This window comes from Phalacrocorax carbo, chromosome 12 (genome assembly GCF_963921805.1).
Source record: "Phalacrocorax carbo chromosome 12, bPhaCar2.1, whole genome shotgun sequence".
In the NCBI taxonomy this organism is placed as follows: domain Eukaryota; kingdom Metazoa; phylum Chordata; class Aves; order Suliformes; family Phalacrocoracidae; genus Phalacrocorax; species Phalacrocorax carbo.
Genome location: NC_087524.1, coordinates 19,544,873 through 19,566,852, shown reverse-complemented (window position 1 = coordinate 19,566,852; position 21,980 = coordinate 19,544,873). Strand labels below are relative to the sequence as shown.

The window sequence follows — 21,980 nt, the reverse complement described above, 5'->3', positions numbered from 1 at the left end:
GTATGTTTTGTTTTAGTGTGTTACCGTTACTGTATTTGTTTATTGTAAAGGTGGACATTTAGCGTTCAGTGCAGTTTTCAATAAAAAAAGTGATAAAATTTCTATAACTTCTGAAAGGTAAGAGCGCTCGCTGTGCTCTGGCTAACGCTCTGAGCCGAAGAGACTGCAAATGCGCCGTCAGGTGCGGAAACGCGACGCCGATCACGCTGTGTCCTCCTCCGAAACCCAGCGCCATTTCACCGCGGCGAGCAGCGAGGTTTCCTCGAGCCCGACATCGGCGCTCGCGCAGCAGCTGGAGGCGCGCGCGTCACGGCCAGCGCCAGGACGACGCGTCCAGGGAGCCGTGACGTGCATCGGCCGCGGGTCTGCCCTTGGCTTTGCGAAGCGCAGCAGGAGCTCGGTTCGAGCCGGCTGTGTGCAGGTCAGTTTTAAAATCGTGCTGCTGGGGAAACGCTGGATGTCGTTTCATACCCAGACTATCAGGTGGTGCTACCCGTCAGCTGTAAACTTACCCATAACTTGTGACTATTTAAAATGAAGCGGGACGTTATAAGCAGCCTAGGTGGGAACAGAGCACTGTCGTGTCCACGAAGCTACGAAGGCAGCAAGACCTCAAACATGTTTTGTACATACTTGAGAAACGAAGCGTTAACAAACCACTAGGGCACAAGGCTGAAAACGGGCTCGAGAGGTGGTGGCAGCGTCAAGCCTCGCCAGGCAAAAGGCCCGTTCTTTGCTTTCCGCCCCGTCGTTCACAGTGCAGCGGAGCGCCAGCACGCGGCCTTAGAGCGGGCAAAGAGCTCGGTCTGGAACCGGACTTTAAAAAACAGCTGACACCAAAAAGTGTCTGTGTTATCAAACTGTATTTTGTTGGCTTTCAATTAAACTGAGAACTAGTTACCAGCTTCAAACACATTAAAGAAAGAAAACAGAGATCACCGTTCATAGATGAGTGAGCACACTGCCAGTGATCAACAGCACACCAGTGGTTACCCACGGACACCACGAGGGTAAAACAGGTCGGTTACAGAGCAGGTGTTTGGGAAACACTGCAATAACGGTAAAAACCAGGAGGAAAACAGTTAATTGACCTTAAGGTTTGGAGTTGTTTTAAAAATAAAGTAGCTCTGGTGCTTTTTTGTTTTTAAATAAAGCAGCTGCATCCCAGACAGGTGCAAGTGCTGCCCTGCGTCGCAGGGGCTCGTGCGCCCGTGGCTCCTCGCGCACCCGCTGCCAGCAGCGGACCCCGCGCCAGGACAGCGAGCGGCCTAGCTCGGCCCCAGGGAACGGCACAGGCTCTGTTTTTCACCCCACCTCCCTCTCAACCGAAACCACAGATGGATGCAAACGCAGGCAGGGAGCTGCGACCGAAGTGCCGCGAGCTCAACAAGAGCAGGAACGGAGAGTTTGTAACGGAGGGTTACGAACTAAGGGAGGTGTTGTAGTAACAACAGTTTGCGGAGTTCCCCTCTGCTGTTGGGTTCCGAGCACCTGCAGCGCAAGCACCAGCCAAACACACGAAAAGGAGATCTGTGGAAGCGGAAAGGGAAGAGGCTCATCAGAACCGAGATACGCCGAAGCGCCGGGAAGCGGCACGCTGCAGCTCCCCAGTGGAAAGTTATTGGGCAAAGACACGGGCAATAAACGGCTGCTGCTGAGGGGTCGTGCCGCTACGTTGCTGCCGGAGCCGTACCGCTGTCGTCACACTCGAGACAGGCCGGCAGGCTCTCCTGGGATGACAGGTGTCAAAATAGCTTAAAGAAAAAAGCAGCTTGAAGGTGACAGACACTAAGGAGAACCTAAAAACGGGTTAAGGGAAGTTACTGAACCAAAAGGGAAAACAGGAAAAGCGGCAATTGAATAAAGGTCTCTGAACACACACAAACCAACTTTGTTAGTGGAGTAAACAGCCTAGTGATATTTGCCATAAGCCATGCAGCAGAATCGGAATTACTAAATTTTAATATATTAAAAACAAAAGAAATACATGGATTTTTCACTGAGGAGTTCATAAATAAAACCAGAAAAAAAAATGACCAGATGTAAAGGAGGTAGCAATGAAAAGCCAAGTTCTGTGCTGGGAACGCATGTGATACTGCGAGCAATAGGAGGAAAGTAACACCGAGAAACCCGATTCTATAGAGATATATATACTTGGCTAAAAGAGCAGAACTTGCCGACAAGCTGCAAGGTAGCATTTGCAAATTAATCTCAGTATTTGTAGACTTTCAAGTGTGTAATTCGAGGAGAGTACCCATTAACATACACTGACTACTGTGCTAGCACAAAGCAGGGGTTTGCATCTCTTTAATCTACAGGTACATGAGGTTTGGATTACTTCAATTTTGAAAAAAGATACTTCACCAGTTCTGAAATGACCCGTGAAGCATGTTAACCTGAACATACCATTTTACAGCACATCAGAACAAAACAATAATGATCAAGAAAGCCAAGAGCTCTGAAGTACCAGGACTGTCCTCTCACACCAGAACTAGGTAAATAACCGGAGAGCGCGGTGCATGCTTCTGAAAAGGAGCTGAACTGGCTGCGTGGTGAACTGCCGCTCGCTATGGTGAGGCGCTGGCTGGGGACGTCAGGCCACAGCGCAGGTGCCCACGTACAGCAGCGGGGGACGGGGAAGGAAGGCGCGCTCCTCCAATTTGGCTCAAGGTAGACTTTCACATTGGTTATTCTCCCCATGTTACAAGGAAGCTTTACTTCCTTAAACGGAACAGTACTGCAGAAAGCAAAGGAGGGGGACACGTTAAAACTCTGCACAGCGTTTTGCACACCCCTCGAAGTAACCTACTGAAGGTAGGAGCTTATCCTTTTGTCCACTCAAACGGTGGTCTGCGCAGGGAAGCTAGTCCTGGGTAAGCTAGGAGCTGAATTTACAGCGATCTGTTGCTGAACAAGACCTTCTAAAGCTGGCCTACTTAGTCCTGAACGAGAAGGACCTCCAGCAGTGTTACGCCATGACAGATCATGGAAATTCTCACCCCAGCTTACTCCACGTTCTCTCCCCCTGACAGAAAAGCTTTATGTCCTCAGCTAGACAAGGTAGAAAAGGATTTCACTGCAAGGTAATAAAAAGGACCAAAAAAAAAAAAACAAAAAAAAAACCCCAAACCCAATTTGGAACGCAAACTCGAAACAGGACCATATGCTTGTGACAACCTCTTTAGTATCTGCGGTTTGCCTATTTAGTTCAGGTAAATCATACGTACATCGCAGATAAGCATGCATTCTTTTACCTGAACATTTGCGCATGCACTGATCAGAGGAGATCTAACGGCCAAAAAAAGGTGAAGACATTTCATAATAAACCTCACTGGAACCTGTGATGGGAAAGATCGCTAAGGTAATACAGTACTTCATTATTTCTATACTTTTGGTGTCGTCACCAAGTTTATGTAGGAGTTGTGCACATTTCAACACCATCTAAGCAGCATTTGGAATAAAAAGCAGCAAGTTCCTCAGGGTTTCCATAGCTCTGACCTACATAAAAATATGTGCTATGGGGCTTCTTTCCAAATTCTAATCAAAACAATTTCATCTACTGCAAAATTCCTTGTTCAACCACCACACCATCAAAAGTGCTTTTCAAGACAACCTGAATTGCACTGTATATGTAAAAACTGGCATTAACCTTTAGTGTTTAAGTGAGATTTTTAGATAAACTTTATCCATTACAGGTTACATGGCTAAAGTTATCAAATATAATAGAATTTCTACTGGAGAATATACTCTGAACTTACAATCTTAGGAACTTACATAAGTTTAAGTATGGCCACATCAATCAACATGCAAGAAATTCCCAGGTTTACATACTGAGAAATATATAACACAGTGCTTTTAAGAAACAACTTTAGCATAGATTCTTCTTTTTAATTACGACTGCCAAGTGTATTCTCACTAGGTTTAATGACTGAGGAGTAACCCTTTAAAAAGGTGTTTTTTCATTTGCAGCAGTGTTTATGCTGACAAAAGAATAAATGATAAAATGATACAGAGTTTGTGCCACAGCAAGGCGGAGTTCCAACAACATGAAATTCTCAGTCATGTCCGAGCTCTCAAATTTCATACAAAACTTTGTTTAGTATATGCTCATTGGAATAAAATCCCTATATTTTAGGTCACTTCTCTGAATAAATATTCTTACATATACTGAAAGGAATCTATTAACTAAAGGGGAAAAAAAACCAAAAAGGGAAAAAACCCACCTTTTTCAGGAAACAAATAATTTCACTCAATGAAAAATTTAGCTTCTCTTCCAGTTTGTTCCGTAGAGTTTAGATTTTATTATCTGGGCACAGCAGTAACTAAGATATTAGTAAAATAATGAATGGATTTTTGCTTGTGACTTGCTGTGGATACTTTGTGCAAACAAAAAAAAAACCTCCCAACCTGACCTGGGCGCTAGTGAGATTTCACATAAAAGGGCCTTTCACGGAAATGTGTCAGAGTATCTAAAAGGTGATGCAGGCTACCAAGTTCTACTGTAAGAGAACCTCGGAGGGAAAAGATTCCATCCAACATGTGCTTTCGTAAGTGCCCTTATTTGAAAAACTTCTTTGCAATAATTAAGATGCTGGTATACTTTTCCTATTACACAACCTCTTACACAACCACATGCGGTACATTTATAGACAGATTTACAATCAGAAAGAAAAAATGGGTTTTTTCTGTCTTGATAATAAAATTAGCTGTTTTTTGTTTCTTTTTCTTTGTTTTTATACAAACTGTAGTCCAGCCCGTTCCGCTCTCTGCACGCAGCAGATGAGCTTCCAGACTCTCTCCATGCCGGTTAGAAAAATCCTTTAACAGCATGTTTCCCCTAGAATTGGGTCATTCCACAACGAGCTGCTAGAGCACAACGCTAACTCCAGGTCAGACGCTCTGCGCTGGTTATTTTCTTTTCAATTTCTTCATCGTCATTCGTCATCATCATCCTCGTCTTCCTCACCATCGGAAAGGGACGTGCAAGGGCGGATCTGGCGGTAGCGGTCGAGCCACTTCTCCACCATCTGGGTGACCAGCGGATGATTGCGCCTACGAGAGCTTTTCTGCATCGCAACGAGAACCCCTCCTTCTGTCACACAGCAGTCCAGCCACTCCCGAAGCAGTTTTTCTTGCTGCTCCTCATTACCTATCTTTGGGGGAGAGAAAACAGATTGAGAATGAGGCTTGAAACATCACCAGCAACTTTAAGCATATTCTGAAACACCCAGGCTAGGGGAGCACAGAGTTTGCACACTGCTTCACTGCAGCTGGGAGTCTCCAAAAGCCCAATTGATGCACACTGTGTTTTCAACCAAAATTTGAAGGCTCTGGAAATATTCTGATTTCCCAGGTCCTTTCTTTATTCATTTCCCTTTTCTCAGCTATTCCTCCCTCCTAAATTTTTCAGATGTGTTTCCCATATAGCCTTCCTATATCTCAATTATTTGTGAGCAGCTGATTATGGTAGGCACATTCTATACAGAGGGTAACTCCTAAAAGAGCCTTTTGGCTTTACAAAGCAGTTTTGGGGACTCTAGCAGTTCTTGAAACATCTCCTCCTGTAAGCCTTTACAAATGTCATGGCTTGCTGAAAAAATAACCTTCTCTAGACTTAAAGCCCGTATTTTTTTATCTACAGGATATCTACTTTTTGCAATTACTTCAGGTTGTCTGACCCTCCCTTCCTCCATGTACACACTTTACTGAAGTGGCTCCCCGTCTTTATCATAGTTACTGAAGAAGAAACGAGTTGAGTTTCATTAGAAAAAGAGGTAGAGCATGCTGTAAACTACTAGCCAATATTTATGTTGCATCCCTTAACAAAAATAAACACCCAAAACAAAGCAAAACAACAAAAAAGGCTTATTTCAGTCTCGTAAGACTGCCAGAATCCTTATTTCTGGGTCATTTTCAATTAAAATTGCACTCATGTGCACAGTGAAGTCACATTTAATTTACAGAGCTATAAATAAGCATCGGATTTGTGGGAAAATATCTTTCAGAATCGCCTCAAATGATGGGGAAAGCAGTAGTATTAATTAAACAGAACCGCATGCCACCTATAATTCTCTGAACTGCAGAAACATCCGGGGCTACAGAGGCTGCTGCGGGCACAGCTCAGAAGCAGCCGGGACAAAGGCTACCAGCTACACCACCGCTTCTTACCTCTTGAGCAGAAAGGAAGTGAATGTGCAATAATTTCCTCTCGCTGTCCACCAACGGTAGAAAAGTAACAGTAACATCATCATCAGTGTTCAAGTTAGCACCAGCACCTCGATTGCCATAACCATCGTTCTCCATGGCAACCAGAGCAGAGAAGTGGCCCCTCGTGTAGCCCAGAGCGATCGGACTTTTCCAACAAAAACTCTGTTCCCATAACAAAGGCAAATACACACCTACGACAAAACAAAGGGTGATGCTCAGAACTGCAGCGTCCGACAACAAAGAATTTTGATACAAACCTTTTGCTTTTGGCTGAACACAGGAACAGCAGCACGTTACAAGCATTTAAAACGTAATTTGGTCTACACTAATATAGGTCACGCTTTTCAGTTCAGCTAATTATTATTAGGTTAACAGGAGATTAGTCAAGTATCTCTGCAACTGTACGAGTTTAGACATAAAAGCCATTATAATTACAACCAATATCACATTAGCATTCCCCTAAAAAAATCTATGCTCTATAGTAGAGTGATGAACAAAAAAAGGTTAGAAAAGCAGTCCTTTATGTTTGGTAACTCTTCTTAAGAAAAAAAAAAACAGATTCTGCATCACACAAATAAAAGCTACAGTCAGATGTCTGTTTTTACCAGGACAAAAATTCCACCATCTGCTTATGAAACTTGTTATTAAAAGAACTTATTGCACTAAATTTTATTTAGTACCTAAGTATGTAGCCTATCCCAGGGACAATGGGACTTCTCATTAACATTTTATTAATAGACTAAATTAACCCACATCAATTATACAGATCCAGTCTCAAAAAAACACACCCAAAAGCTGATACTGTTTTGCTCAGATAAAACAAATTACTGATGTCACAGATTCTGAGAGAACCCACAGCTTTTCTCCCCACCATTTTTAGCAATAAAGACAGTAATTTGCTTAAGGTGCATGAAGTCTCAAAATAAAACTAGAACTCTTCTCTTCGAGGAACATAAATAATTCTTGGTATGTACTGCTGCAAGACAACTTAAGCAAAAGCATGCCTTACCTTGTGACAGTTTAAAAATAACCAAGCATAAACTTAAGTGCACATGTAGCATAGCAACCTTTCATAGTACAGCTGCTGCCAGCAAGTTCGGAATAGACGCTGCAGCAAAACAAGGCACTTCACTTCTCCTCCAACATCCATGGAGATGGAAGGGCAATGCTAAAACAGAAATCTGGGGGGTTTTGGAGGTTTTACTTAAGATTAGAACTCATCTTTCTTCACTGCAACAAAAATTAGTGGGGGCTACCAGTAAATATTTGTCCCTTTCCCCCCCCCCATTCTTGAATTAGCAATCAAGAAATACCTAAGTCTTTCCATTTCTTTCAGATGAAGATTCACGCAAGTTTTTACACATCTAGATCTAAGGGTAAATCCATTAACACCTTCCTAGTGCTCCCTTCCTCCCCTCCCCACTACAATGAAGTCTCACTGTAATTCAGTGCTAAACACAAAAAATGCAGAACAAGGGTTAAGTGTTCACCAAAAAATTTCAAGCCATTACATTTACTCAAAATTCAGAGTTACATGGAAAAGAACGTACTAACAGTCAAATGTAACGAAGACAGTCCCTCAATTCCTGGAAATTCATTCTTCATGCATATGCAGAGAAAATAAGTAACTTCATAAATTTTTTCCCAAGCTTTAGTTTGAAGCATCAGCAAAACAATCAAGCATCGAGGGCTGGAAACTACTTTATTAATATGGCGTGCTTCATTTACGTATGTGCTATCTATACACACGTTGGTTAGGTCACCGAGGCCTTTCAGAACTGAAAGCATTAGCACGCTCAGGATGACCGCTTACCCCTTTTCTTCCACAAGTTATGATCATGGAGGTATACCAAAAGGTGCCCTCCTTCCACTCACAGACCGTGTCGGGTGCTCGGGATACTTACAGCAGCGTGGTGGGCTCACCGCAGCTAGCTGCTGGCTACCCACCCAGCTGCTCGCTCACTCCCCTCCTCAGCAAGACGGCGGAGAAAATGCAATGAAAAGCTTGTGGGTCAAGATAAGGACAGATAAGGACAGGGAGATCTCTCACCCACTACCATCACAGGCAATCCAGACTGGGTTTGGGGAAGATTAATTTGATTTATTGCCAATCAATACAGACAATTAATTCCCTGCTGCCCCAAACTGGGAGATTTTGGTCCCAAGCACTACTCAATGTTATCAGTGATTTCTGTAGCCCAGACAAGCAAAGGGTCTCATCTCTATGAACATCCCACATCTCATCTAACAACACAGAACTTCTGGGTCAGGCATAGCTACATGACCTCTTCAGGACTGGAACTGATCTGTGTACCTCGGTGTAATCTCTACATTGAAATTCAGCAACTTTTTGGACAGTTTTTACACTGTTGTTTTATCTTAGTAAAAATACCACACTAATAATTTCCCCAAGTCAGAAGGCTGTATTACACCTTTCATTCCTCCTCAGCGGTACGCGATGAGCTGCACAAGAAGGGAGTTTCAGGCATTACCATGGAGAGTATCTAGTGCTCTGAAGATTTGCAGAAGTCGGTCTTACACAGGCTGAGAAGGTAGTGTGACAATATCGATGGTGTGCACACAAGCCACAGAAAGTAACGAGCATGCGCTAACACCTATCCTGGAAGCCATCCACATCGGAGGTAGCTTCTCCAACCCGATTTGATGATAATTTCAGTCAGTCGCCTTTTTTCCCCGTTCAATTTTAAAAGCTGTCTATTCATACCACTAAATACATGCAGCTAGACCAGGAGCATGCTTAAGGCTGAGTAAATGCATCTTCCAGTGTCAAAGCCTTAATATTTAAGAAGCATTAACAGTCAATTGCAATCTAGGAAACAGGGAGGCTGCCAGTTATGGGATTCACAGCAGTTACAGCAAGGATGCCAAATTGGAACATGGAATCCCTGGACAAAAATATTCTAATCAGGGAGAAGATTTTAGGGGCGGATGCAGGGTTTACAGTGCCTTCCATGGTGCTACAAACTGAACGGCGACGTTAATTAAGTGTTTTAAAAAAAAATTAATTTCCCCCTTTCTATTATAACCCACAACCTTTCTTTCCTCTTTCTTTTTTGGTGAACGTGATCTAGAACACAGGCAGGGTGCTATACAGCAAGTCAGAGAAGCCCAAGCACTCCTCAAAGCTTCACCGAAGGAGCACGTGCAAGCCCAGAACAGCAACTCTTGCGCCATTTACACGAGACTTGTCTTGGCAGCCCATGCTGGGATACTCTGCATCCCACGGCTGTTTGGTTTCAGCTGTGCTGCTAGCATTTAATTAGCACACATTAACCGCAAAAATGTGGTTGGACAAGGATAGAAGTAACTCCAGGTAATTTGACACAGGACTCCTAAGTTCACCTGTTCACAATGTCGTGTGTTTCTATGTATGGATGGCTCAGGCCTGTGGCAAGCAAATCACACGTCAAAAATATTTGTCTGACTAAATTCCTGGAAACGCGTGTCTAGCAAAAGGTTGTCCCAGACACCCTGTCACCTTCTGGTTCACGGGGCAAGAGAACAATTTCGGCATATGTAGGCCATGTAACACTTGCCTGCCTCAATGCCCAGTCTCTAAAATAAAAACATTTTGCAAACTACTCAGCCTTTCAGTTAAAAGCAACACAAACCTGAAGCGTCTGATCTATATCACATGAATAACTGTTCTTTCCCAGTCTATCCTTTCCTCATCTCAAGTAAAAGATAACATGTAACTAATAAGGAGTACCAAATTTTTCTACTCTTCAAAAAAGTATTTCCTTTCAGAAAGAAGTTCTGTCACTGCCCCAAACTTACAAGCCAAACAGCTTCTCAGATTTTCTGAAGACTCTAAATAGTTATAGTAGGTTAAAACAGTTATATAGGTTAGTTATAATAATGTGACATTAACCCCATAACCTAGAGTTCTTCTATATAAGGTTTGCCACCTTCCAAACTTAGTGTACTGTTTAAGAAAAAAAAAAAATCACATTAAGAGATACTTCAGGAAGTCCTCTTCTAAGCCATACATAAATAGGGATGTATGGGTGAATACAACCCTAGGGCAGTACTCAAGCAGATATACTTGAGCCCGGGAAGCTGAACCACAGGCAAAAGAAATGCCCTAACACCCTGTTACACAGCCCCAGTGCTGGGTCAGTTCCTTCCACATCGCTTTTGTTTACTGTTTACATGTACAGATGTTCCCAATCCCCTCCTGTGTTTTTAAAATACTGAAGTGTTGGCATCTAAGAGGGAGGAAAGTGTCCCAAACATGTATTTGGCCTGAAAAACAGAACACACATCTTAAGGATAGCGAGGTTGTTTGCCCAGAAGACTAGGAAGAGAAAGTCAGAAAGAACCTGATCAAGCGATGCAAAATTATAGACCTGAGAAATAGGTCAGTATTTACATCACACTTGCTGTAAAGTGTGAATTACTGAAACAGAATTTTAAAACTTCCTTTTAACTAGAGCATGGAATTCACTTTTACAGAAAGTGAGATTTACATTATCTGTCTACCAGTATTTCATAATTGTAATTAAGTTACCCAATCTTACACCTCACATTGTAACTGCTGGTAGAGCATTTACGAACAGAATTCCTTCCTTTTCAGCCTCTATGGCATACATTCAAGTTGCCGCCTCTTTTACTTTAATCAACTACCAAAAAAACAAAAGCTCAACTTTATCATTCTTCACCCTACTTAAATTTCTCTACCCTTCTTTGTACACCCTTGCTGTAATCGTGACTCCTTTTCACTGCTCTGAAGGGCTGCTCCACAAATGGCCTCCTGCGAGCGACAAGGCATGCCCCTCCATGCTGGAAGAGCACCCAGCAGATACTGCTGTCACTTGGGTGAGAAACGACGCCAGCGCAAACACCATCCGCCTGCCTTGCTACAAGCTTTATGAGCCTCCTTCAGGAAATCCTAAATACAGCTTAGTAGAAAAAAATGGACATTTACAGCCATTAGTACAAGCAAATGGAATTCCAAATTCCATTTATTAACCCTCTTGTGTCTTACAGCAGTACAAACCACACGAGTTTTGGTAAATTTTCACAATCAGAATATTTTATGTAAGTTATAGGCTAAAGGCATGTTGAGTGGAGGTCAAAACACATTTTTACTGTGGCGACGGGCAGACTGCCCACTATACAATGAAAAACTGCGAGTCTTGAGGGGATTCTTTTGTTCTAATAGCTAACAAAAACTTACCTACAACATAATTCCATCCTCTTCCAGGTAGGAACTTAACATCACTCTCCTTTCAACCTCCTTTACATTTATGACTTATAACTGAACCTTTTTTAAAACCAAATTTGAAAAACTAAAGGCTTACCTTGAAAGCGGGTATATCCTAATGTTTCTCCTCGGAAACTCTTATAATATTTTACTCCATAAACTATAATTGGTCTTCTAAGAATATGTGCAAGTACAAAAATGTGTGTCTGCTCCAAACTCGCTCCAGGCTGAACCAAACACAGAAAGACAGACAACACTTGAAACAGAACTTATCATTCTCTACTTTGAAATTTGAAATACGGTCTCCAAATTGAGACAGAAAATCCTTTTAAGAGTGATCTCGCTTTGACAGGAAAAAATGGAGGACTGGAAGACTATTACATATCGGTTGAAAATAAGCAAAACCATTTCAGCTTGCACAAGAACTTCATCTGTCAGTAATAATTCTTTGTCCTATTGTCCAGATCCAATCTAATATATTTCATTGCCCAGTTAGAAGTGAAACTCTACACAATGTTTACTCTAAAAATAATTCACTCATCTGAGGAAAGGTTAAGGTAAATATCTTTTGATGATAGGAAAAGAGCACATCCAAAATAAATCACAAGCAAGTAGCACCAAAATCATGTTTATACTTTATAGAGAAGTTAAAGATATTCCTATAGTTGGAAGCTTATAGGATTGTCAATCTCATTTTGGAGGGGAGCTGTAAAGTATCAGCTTGCTGGAAGTTTTAGTAGGTATTTGTAGGTATGTTCTAGGAGCTAAGTGTTGCAGGAGGTAGGAGGCAGGACATGAAATGGAGGATTGCATATTAGTTAATTCTACAGCTTTCACTCTGACACCAAAAGAAACAGACTTTTTTTTACTGTAATGCTTAATGGTAAGCTCAAAATTAGAATTTTAAATGAACTTTTCCATCTTGGCAGGAAGAGCCTACTCAGTAATACTTTAAGACTGCTGGCCTGAGAATGATGTTTTCCTTTATATATGAAAATTGTTATTCCTGAAGAACGCTCTGAGTTTTTGATACTCCTTTTCAGAAAGATTAAAATATCCTTTCTAACAGCCATCTTATACAGAAGCTTTCTTACCTGGCTTGCAAGAGAGAGTATGAATGCCCAATCTTCCTGCCACTGTTCCTCTCGCAACGAGAAATGTAAACCAAAGCTTTGGGAATACCACGATTCCCACTCTTTCCAGCGTGTATAGAACCTAAAATGCCAGAGAGAAAGAAAGAGTGGTAAAGACAAAAATATTTACTCAACCACCATACACCTGATAGCAATATCCAACTGTTTTAATTCTTTATCCCAACTCTGTACAGAAAGGGGAAGACAGAGTATATAACAATAAAACTATATTTTATTTTTTTAATCTTCAGGAGACTCCATTTGCTAATCTCATTTATGAGATCACTTGGAATCACAATGCCTACAGCAAACATGCTGTAATAGATGCAAGTTCCTAACAGGCTGCGGGCTAGTTTGATACTTGTTTTAATAGGGGCTTTTTGAAGCCTTATTCTGGCTTATTCAAGTGTTGATGTCCAGGGAACAAAAACAAGACATTCCGTCTCACCTAAGAGGAGCCACTCATTCTTCTCACCCAAACAATACAGGTATTCTCTATTGTTGACCATATTGTGAGCCAGTTAACTCCAAAGTACTTGCATATCAACTTCAAATAGACCATGGTTAAGAGGCAGAATCTGTTTTCTATCACTTTTTGGAGCAAAGAGTATGGTAATTTCACATTATATTAAATAGTTATAAAGCAGCGTGGATAACAATCAAATATAGAAAGTGGGATTAATCCAATTTACACTGAAAGTTTCAAAGTCACAGGATTTCTATTTTTCTATTTTAAATCGGCATTTTTGTAGGCTAACTTAGCCTATATTTTATCTTTTTTAATCGTTACAAAGATAATTACCTACATGTTAAGAAGCAGTTGCTCCCCTTTTGAAATTTTAAACTTAGTCTAATCACTGCACTATAGAACGGCCACAACTTCACATGAGGAACACGGGTTTAGTGAAGAGTGCTAAGCCAACTTTTAAACAATGGCCTTTACTGTGAATACAAAGAAACCATTCTGAAGTTCAGCTTATTAAAAAAGTCATTGAAATGAACTCATTTAATTAAAATCTGAGAAAATTAACAGACAGTGAACATGTGTGTATGTAAGAAACCTTTCCTATGCTTTCAGTAAAGATGTAACCATCCCAAAATCTTGGTGTCTGTAACACCAACCAGGCTGGCTTTCCCAAGTAGAGGTGAAACGTTTGCATGGTTTAGAAGACCTACAGGTAAGACATTTTCATAGGTCTATGTGCTTACTCACAGTAACATATCTACAAGGAATCTTCCGGATCTGTCTATGCTCCAGTTTCTATCCAAATGCATCAAATGCTTCCATCTTCATAACTGAGCTATTTTGCCCGTTTTCCCCCAGAAATGTCTAACCAAACACCTTGTGCTAAATGAATTAATTGCTAGGTCTCCTGAAAGAAGCTTAATCGGATTCTGCTCAAAAAAAAACCAACAAAAACCACACACACAGGAAAAACCTGAAAGAAAAAGACTACCCCACAAAAACTCTACTGCGGAAGTGTTTTCTTTAAGAAGTTCCTTCTTTGAGTTAGTCAGCCACAGATACAGTTATCTGTAGATGTTCACAGGAGGTAGCCTTGTAGGCAGAAGTCAAGGCTCAAGATTTTGATCTCATTTAAAACAAACTTTTCCATTTAATGCAAGAGAACTGAATGCATCTGTAAAAAAAAAAAAGAATTCTGGAAGCCAGCTTAGGGCTTATGCCCCTCATTCTCCACGGAAAGCTAATGGGGGAATACAAAAAGGGACAAATTAGTAGACTAAGGAAGCATAGTCATTTAAAAGGTGAGTGGAAACGACTCCACAGGCCAAACCCTCTGGGAACTTCACTACTGAGCTTTTTCTGAGTACCAGACACTAGGCTGTCTCTAGTAAACAGATTCTTACTTGTTCAGCATCTAAACAAACACAACCAAATGAGGCCAGATGAATTACATGAGTGTTCTGTGTCTGACTATAAAAATACCTATTTTTAAGTGTCTTTGTGAAGGCTTTGAAGAACAATTCCACTAGATAAGTCTCAGCAACAGTATGTTTAAACTTTTATGATTGCACTGAAGAGCCTATTGCTTCAGCAACTATCATTAAAGTCAGTGACGACAGTATCACTTTCTATCTGCTACACATCCTATCCCACAAAATTCAATGTATCTTGGACAGCACAGAATCTACACAGCAAGTGTAGGATGTGAAGGATGATCCACTTACAACAGAAATTCACTAAAAAGGCATCTACTAATTTTTCTGATGACAAACTAACAAATAAGATTATCCAGACTGAAAGCAGGCAACTATATTCAAGCAGCTGTAAAGGAACACATGAATCGGTTAAAAAAAATTGTGCTTCTGATAAGGATAAAGATTAAGTAAATTCGGAGTAAAATGCAAATTCTGTCTAGAACACAAACTAAAAACTTAACCAGATTTAATACACTCAAAATATTGAGCGTTATGTTAGACACAACAGTTAACACTAACCTTTTGAAAGAATGGTTTAAGCCTCAATAGTTTGCAGCACGTTTCTGGATACCACACTTGGTTTTGTTACCATAAAGAACAAAACCTGATCTATCATAAATTTCTGTTCTGGCCTCAGGGGAGCTGCTTGCAATGCCAGGGACATTCCTGCATGCTCGAGATGCATGCTCCATTATAAACAACCCTAAAGCAGTGACAGATCCATTCGGAGACAGGTTCTTGAGAGAATTGTTGCTGATGCACCACTTTATTGAACCCAGCTCTGGATGCTAATTTGGGGAGTTTTCTCCAAAATTCAGGCAGCTGGGGACAGTAATCAACAAAAGCTGCTTGTACGTACGCCTAAAATTAACCTTTGTTATTGACTTCCTGTACAGCACACGGAGCAAGGGGTCAGGCTCCTTCTCTAGCAGGGCTGCTGATAGTGTTTCTCTTGCCCTTGACTACAACAACATCAGAAATCTAATCGCCTGTGTCTTATGTTATTAGTCTTTATCAAGCTCTTCCCTTAGTCCCATTACACACTCGAGGGCTAGTGGTCACCGCTGAGGGTCCAGCCATAAGAATTTTTCCTCCAGCAGAGGCAACCACAGTACTGGACTAAAGAAAGTTGCCGGTGTAAAACAACAGAAGTTGTTTTACAGAATGAAAAATTAATTCTATGACCAAATGACAGCGCTAGTTAAATGCCACCACTCTGCTTTACTGCCATTATTTTAGCAGACAGAACAGGAACAAAAAGAGCAGTACCGAATAAAGCTGTAACTAAGCTGATGGAATGAAAATGCCGAAAAGTTTATACAGGAATAAAAGGCTATCTTCTGTCAACAATCTTCTGCAAAGCTTCCACCACCAGCAGCACGGCATGGCATGTGCATGATTTACCCTGCAAGTAAATTCCAGTCCTAACTATGGTTAGCACACTCTTGACGGCATAAAATATTTCACTGTTTTCAATGCTACTTGCTGAGTATCACATACTGTCACTGAGTTCAGGACATCCAAGTTTCCAGTGCTTGCATTTAAAATGCGCTAGATCTAGATTACTGTGGATTGTGTGCCTCGGAGATGTTGAGTCACAGCATGATTCATGTAGTAAATCGGGGAGCGGCGGTTGTGCTTCTTTCTGATCTACACTACTATCAACTGCTAAGCTACGTGGAAAGCTATCTGCAAAGCTGGCATAAAAACTTCACTTACCAATGCGAGCAGTCATGTAAACTGTCGTGAAGAGCTTTCCGCAGCACTGAGTCCTTGTCATAAATGCCCCAAGTGGCTTGTAGTACTGAATCAAGCAGGCAGTCCCCTGCAGTCCGATTCCAAAGTGCATATAATCTGCTGTCCAAGCGCGTACCCAGTTCCAGTGACCAGTTAATAATGGGAGATTCCTCTTCTAGCTCTGCAACATGACAATAGCCTCTTTTAAAACCTATATTCATCTGAAGTCTCAGAGAATCTTAACAGCACAGTAATGGCATAATCTCAACAGTTTACCCATTTACATGAATAAAACTAATTTTTCCCTCATACTACGAAAATGGTGAACCACAACGGCCAAAGGCATTCCTTGGACAAAATACTGCCGAGAAAAGAAGAAAAAAAACAGAACAAACCATAGCCTTAAACAAAGCATCACATCATTTGTTTGAGAATTGTTACTGAAGCGGAAAGATTTGTTCCGTTTTCTTTAAAGAGCTTGTGACTTCAAACTGTAAAGCTTTAAAAATCTTTAAAATTCAAAGATATATTACAAGCATAATTTCTATAGTCTCCATTCTCTCTGGCTCATAAATAGATTGTAAATGTAAAACAATTCCAAACTGATGATTAACTTGAAAGCATGAAATCTATATTTAAAACAAATTCAGGCAACAAAGCCACATATATACACCCATGCACTTTTTTTAAATACAGAAATATTCCCTAATGAAAAGCAAGGAGAGATTCTAGCCACTCTCAGGGGACCAAGGGGCAGACTTTTTAGCAGGGCCTGTTGCAACAGGACAAGGGGTGATGGTTTGCAACTAAAAGAGGGTAGATTCAGACTAGATACAAGGAAGAAATTTTTACAATGAGGGTGGTGAAGCACTGGCCCAGGTTGCCCAGAGAGGTGGCAGATGCCCCATCACTGGAAACGTTCAAGGTCAGGCTGACAGGGGTCCGAGCAACCTGATCTGGTGGAAGATGTCCCTGCCCATGGCAGGGATGGCACTGGATGTCCTCTAAAGGTCCCTTCCAACCCAAACCGTTCTGTGATTCATTTACCTTTCTGAACATCTCTATCAAGCACTTCATCAAATAACTTTTCTTGGACTGTGGGTGGTAAGTCTTCAATATCTGGAAAAACAGAAAGCAAATGCAAAAGTCTCTTAATGTTACTGTAAAAGAGACACGTTACCAGCTGATGCTCAGGAGAACGTACGCAACAGCTTTTGCCCTATCATCCCTAATGTCTCCTCTGAAGAGCTGCTATTATTTTCAGATCTTATTTGTGACCATAGGCTTCATACATATCTATGTCGTTGTGCTCTACCTCAGAGTGACTGTCACGCCTTTTATGCAGAAAGGATCGTCACAGCTCACGTAGGGTAAGAATGGATGTCTCTGAAGGAGAAAGTAAAGTAGAGAATCACTTGGGGGAGCGGGGGGAAGTATATTCAACCCTACTCTATTTAGGACAGCTTCAATCCTAAGCAGTAGTTTTCCACCCATCTGAATGAGTTTCCCTCCCCAGTCTCCCCCGATGGACAGGTACAATTTCCCAAGAGACTTCTTGTACAGAACACCCACTTTCTCAGTCACTTCATGCAGACTTCAACAAAATAGTTCAGGAAACCCCAATGGTCTGCAGGCCACGGTTTGCAAGCCAGAAAACAAGAATTGGGAAAACTATTGAGCTATGACACGGGAAATGGCACTACTGACAACTGTTCCAAGTTTGACTGGATTCTCTTTACAGATGGAATCTGCAACGATCTACCGTTATTAAAAAACGACAACAACAGCCAGAAAACTGTGTAATGGGGAAAACTCTTGTAACTCCTGTATCATGTAAAATAAACATGTTCTAAAACTCAAACATCTGCTACACCTTCAAGATTTGCTCATGGCCTACATTTCAATACAGGAAGAGTAGTAAAGGGTTGCTGGGCAGATCAGGAACTAGAGAAACTTTGTCAGCTTCAGCACAATTGTGAAGCTTAATAAGGGGGTAAAAATCAGAGTGTTAAACAGAAACATCTAGTATCCCTTCAGGCAGTCTAGAGGATAACGACTGGGCTCTAAGACTGAGTGGAAACTGGTTCCTAAACTACATTGTATAGGTAATATCCGAGTATGATTGTGTGATTTATGCCACTGTCCTTGGAAATGCTGCCTTGAGATCAACTGCTAACTGTTAGCTACAAAAGATGTTCAGCTGACTAAGCGTGTTGGAAGTGGAAACACACCAACACTCTTGATGTACAGAAGCTTTTGAACATACTTATTCCTTAATTATTTAATGCCTACTACCTGTGTCAAAAGCTGCACAGTGGTTTAACACGTCACTCTCGAAAATACTGAGCAAAGTCCTCAGTTCTGGTGAGAGCAACATTTCTCCTGTGTGTTATGACATCATTCTGTTGCCCCTCCTTCCCTTCTCTCCCCCAAACAGCAACGAAGCGTTAGTCCCTAGGCACTTTGTACACCCATGCCGTCTGCCTCTCAGACGTGACCCACAGATTAGGACTGAATCCAGCACCCCAGACAGTTGTAGACTATGTGGTAAATACTATCCAGACTTTTTGAAGAGGAGGAGATGAGGTAACACTCAACCAAAGAGGTTCCAAATAGAATTTTTACAATACTACTGCTTTATAAAAAAGACAAACGGATCTGCTGATTAACAGAAATGCTACCAGAGGTGAGATGGAACTGTACTAAAGGAAACAGCTACCGAACATTGGAAGTACTCTAATAGCTTTTTGTTAATAGACAAATGTTCTCTTGATCATGGAGTACCTCAAAGGTATTCAGAAAGTGCTATTGCTATAACCAGGTACAAGCACAAAAAACAGCTCTGGGCCTTAACGGAAAGGACTGAAAGCTAACATAGCTATGTGAAAAGTCGTATTAGAGCCCAGAAACATCTGGGCTCCAATCTTAACTTTAAACATAGCCTTTCCTTAGAATACACCACTTTTCTTCAATTTCCTCATGTCTAAAGAGGGCAACAGAAGTTCACCTCACAGGAACAACATATGGGTTGAAGTGTGCAAAAACTGAATATTAATAAGCAAATTCAACCACTAGATCTGATATATGCTATTAAAACTTAATAAATAACTAGGTGACAATAAAATCCCTTCTATCAGTATGAAGAATTTTGCAATTACCTGCAGGTAACGTAAATGTTACAAGGTCAGTCAGAAAATAGCAAGCAAAGTCTCCCTTTCGTTGATGAAGAGATGCAGCAATTTCACGACGGATTTGTTCTGTGACCTCTGGACACACCATGGCAGGAATGCACTTCGCTGCATGTTGCGATACCTGTAACGTAACAGTTACTGCACTCAATATTATTTCTAGTTAAATACAAAGACCTAGGAGTGATAGCCACCAGCAGACAGTATTTCGTTAGCAAGTAATGCAACAGAAGTATAAACACTGATACCCTGAAAGATTAAATGTTTAGTGACTCCCAATGAATTAACATCTTATTTGTCTTGCAGCTGGTAACATAAAGCTGGTTAAAAACCCCTTTAAATCAAAGAAGTGAATTAACAGGTGATCAATTCCGGCAGGAAAAGGAAAGCAAAAAAATAGGTAAGAGCTAGATAACAATAGGAAATACACCTCAAATCTTACGCATAAGCCCAGTCTACAATTTAACAAAGAACTTCATTACCACAGCACAAGATAGTTTCCTACAAAGAATCTTCCCAAAACCTGTTAAGGTAAGGTACTTAAATTTCTCCAGACTCTAATCATCACTGGCAGCAGGAACTCATTCAATGACACAGGGCAAGTGACACTGGGATGACACTGGATACATTAAAAAAAAAAAACAACCACCTTTAAGACACACATTTTCACTACTTAATATCCTAGCAAAGGAAAGTATCACTGTGGCTCAAACACCACTAAGCACTTTCCCAAATGGCATGTTGAGTAAGTATTTCTAGAAACTGAAACAAAACAAAACAGAAAAATCTGTAAGGCAGTATTTTAGCCAATTAACTTGTCTTTAAATGTGTAACTCCATCCACCCAGGCAGCTCTGTATGCAGCACAAAACTACTGATATTAGCCATATGTAAATATGTACTCTTCTCAAGGCTTTAGCTACATTTGTCTTGCTTCATCTTCTCTTTTTTAACTACTTAAACCTACGCATTCCGCATCGTTACGCGCTTCTCAGGCACGCACACTTTCAGAACTGCATTAAGCATCAAAAGAGGGAAGGAGGCAGAATAAAAATCGGCTCTGATCAGGTGAGGAAACAGAAGTCTGAGATGAAGAAAACAGGCAAAAAAAGAACAGAATTACTTACGGGCCTAGGAGGAGAAGGGCAAAGACACCAGAAACAAGGTGGGCCATGCAAAAATATACAAGGAAATTGAACATATAAAAGCAAGGAGACCACTTGGAAGTACCAACCAGTCTATAAAATGGGCAAAGAATGAGAAAAATGCAGCTATTTTGCAAAGCAAGGAATTTGCCTTTCTCTAGAAAAGCTCCCAGGAAAACCAGGGAAGAAAGACCAGGTAGACTTATTCATTAACAAAACTCAGAAAAAATCTATGCTCTCATTGATCTCAGTGTTTTGCTTTCAGGGCATTTCCTCCCCCCCACCCAAAGCACAGGAAGCCTCACAATAGCTCGCTTCCACCGCCAGTAAGGTCAGAACGTGTGCCAAGACTGTTCATTAAGGAGAAAACTGAGCATCCTCAAGCTCACCACATACGTACAGTCTTAAGTAAGCTCGTTTCTTAAGTAGAAACATCAACAAAGGCACAAAGCAGCAACTCATGTATTCCAATAATATTAGCCTCTATCTTCTAGCAAATGAAGTTACACGTCACTGGCTGCAAACAATGGTACAGTTACATAAGGTTCCTATTCAATCTATGCAAGGGCCAAAGTAACTCACCTCCGTAAGCAAAATTGCTAGCATATCTTGTCTCTGAAAGCGTATCGCCAGATGTACAAGCGTGTACCCAACGTCAAAAGCAGAAGGGCGATTTAGCAGGCGTACTTCATCTGCGGTAAGCTGGCGGGCAATATCTCCTCCTGATGACTTGTAAGCTTCAACAGCAGCTAAATCACCTTCTACAACTCCTGAAGGGAAAAACATACAATTCATTTTAGCTAGTGAGTGAGCCACTCTGTATCAAACCACCTTACTTAACACAGTTTACCTCTATCTATTCTGATACAGATCTAATATATGAAGATCCACTGCATACCAGGAAACAGGCAGATTTTTAATTTGTTTTTTATACAGAAGACTACAAAATATTTACATTTACCTCACCTCCTAGATGATTTCCACTATCCAAACTAGTTGGAAGATACGGCAGATCAAAAGCCAGCTATGAAGTGATGCTGAAGACCCAAGCATAACATACTCACTAGCGTTTCATTTGATCAGCAGTACTGAGGGACATTCATTCATAGTACAGAGATTAGTTTGATTATTATATCCTTCAACTTATCTTAAAAACAAACTACTGGATCTAAGAAATAGATCTATTGGAAGTTTTTTGGAATAACAAGTTGTTTGTTTTTCCAGATAGTTTCAAACAGTGTTGGAAGAGGGTACCGAGCAAAGTTTCTCTTCAGCTCACCATCTCTGCTACTAATTGCATTTACACAGTCATCATTCAGGGTACTCTATTAAAACTGAATTAAAGAGAGATTACATGCACACACTGTGTGTACTTTCTAAAGCCAGATGGGGGCAGGGGACGA

At 41.1% G+C, this 21,980-nt stretch overlaps 1 protein-coding gene across 5 annotated transcripts in view; it reads right to left on the bottom strand.

The window, feature by feature from the left end:
* Positions 1–2,280: 2,280 nt before the first annotated feature.
* Positions 2,281–21,980, bottom strand: part of ZRANB1 (zinc finger RANBP2-type containing 1) — a 45,594-nt gene continuing 25,894 nt past the window's right edge. For all 5 annotated transcript variants that reach the window (XM_064464357.1, XM_064464358.1, XM_064464356.1 and 2 more), the window contains 8 exons: positions 21,160–21,347; positions 19,404–19,557; positions 17,293–17,364; positions 16,228–16,426; positions 12,529–12,649; positions 11,532–11,661; positions 6,169–6,398; positions 2,281–5,153 (listed from right to left, as the gene is read on the bottom strand). In XM_064464357.1, coding sequence (XP_064320427.1) covers positions 4,935–5,153; positions 6,169–6,398; positions 11,532–11,661; positions 12,529–12,649; positions 16,228–16,426; positions 17,293–17,364; positions 19,404–19,557; positions 21,160–21,347 — 1,313 coding nt within the window. In that variant the 3' untranslated portion in view covers positions 2,281–4,934. The remainder of the gene's footprint in view (positions 5,154–6,168; positions 6,399–11,531; positions 11,662–12,528; positions 12,650–16,227; positions 16,427–17,292; positions 17,365–19,403; positions 19,558–21,159; positions 21,348–21,980) is intronic.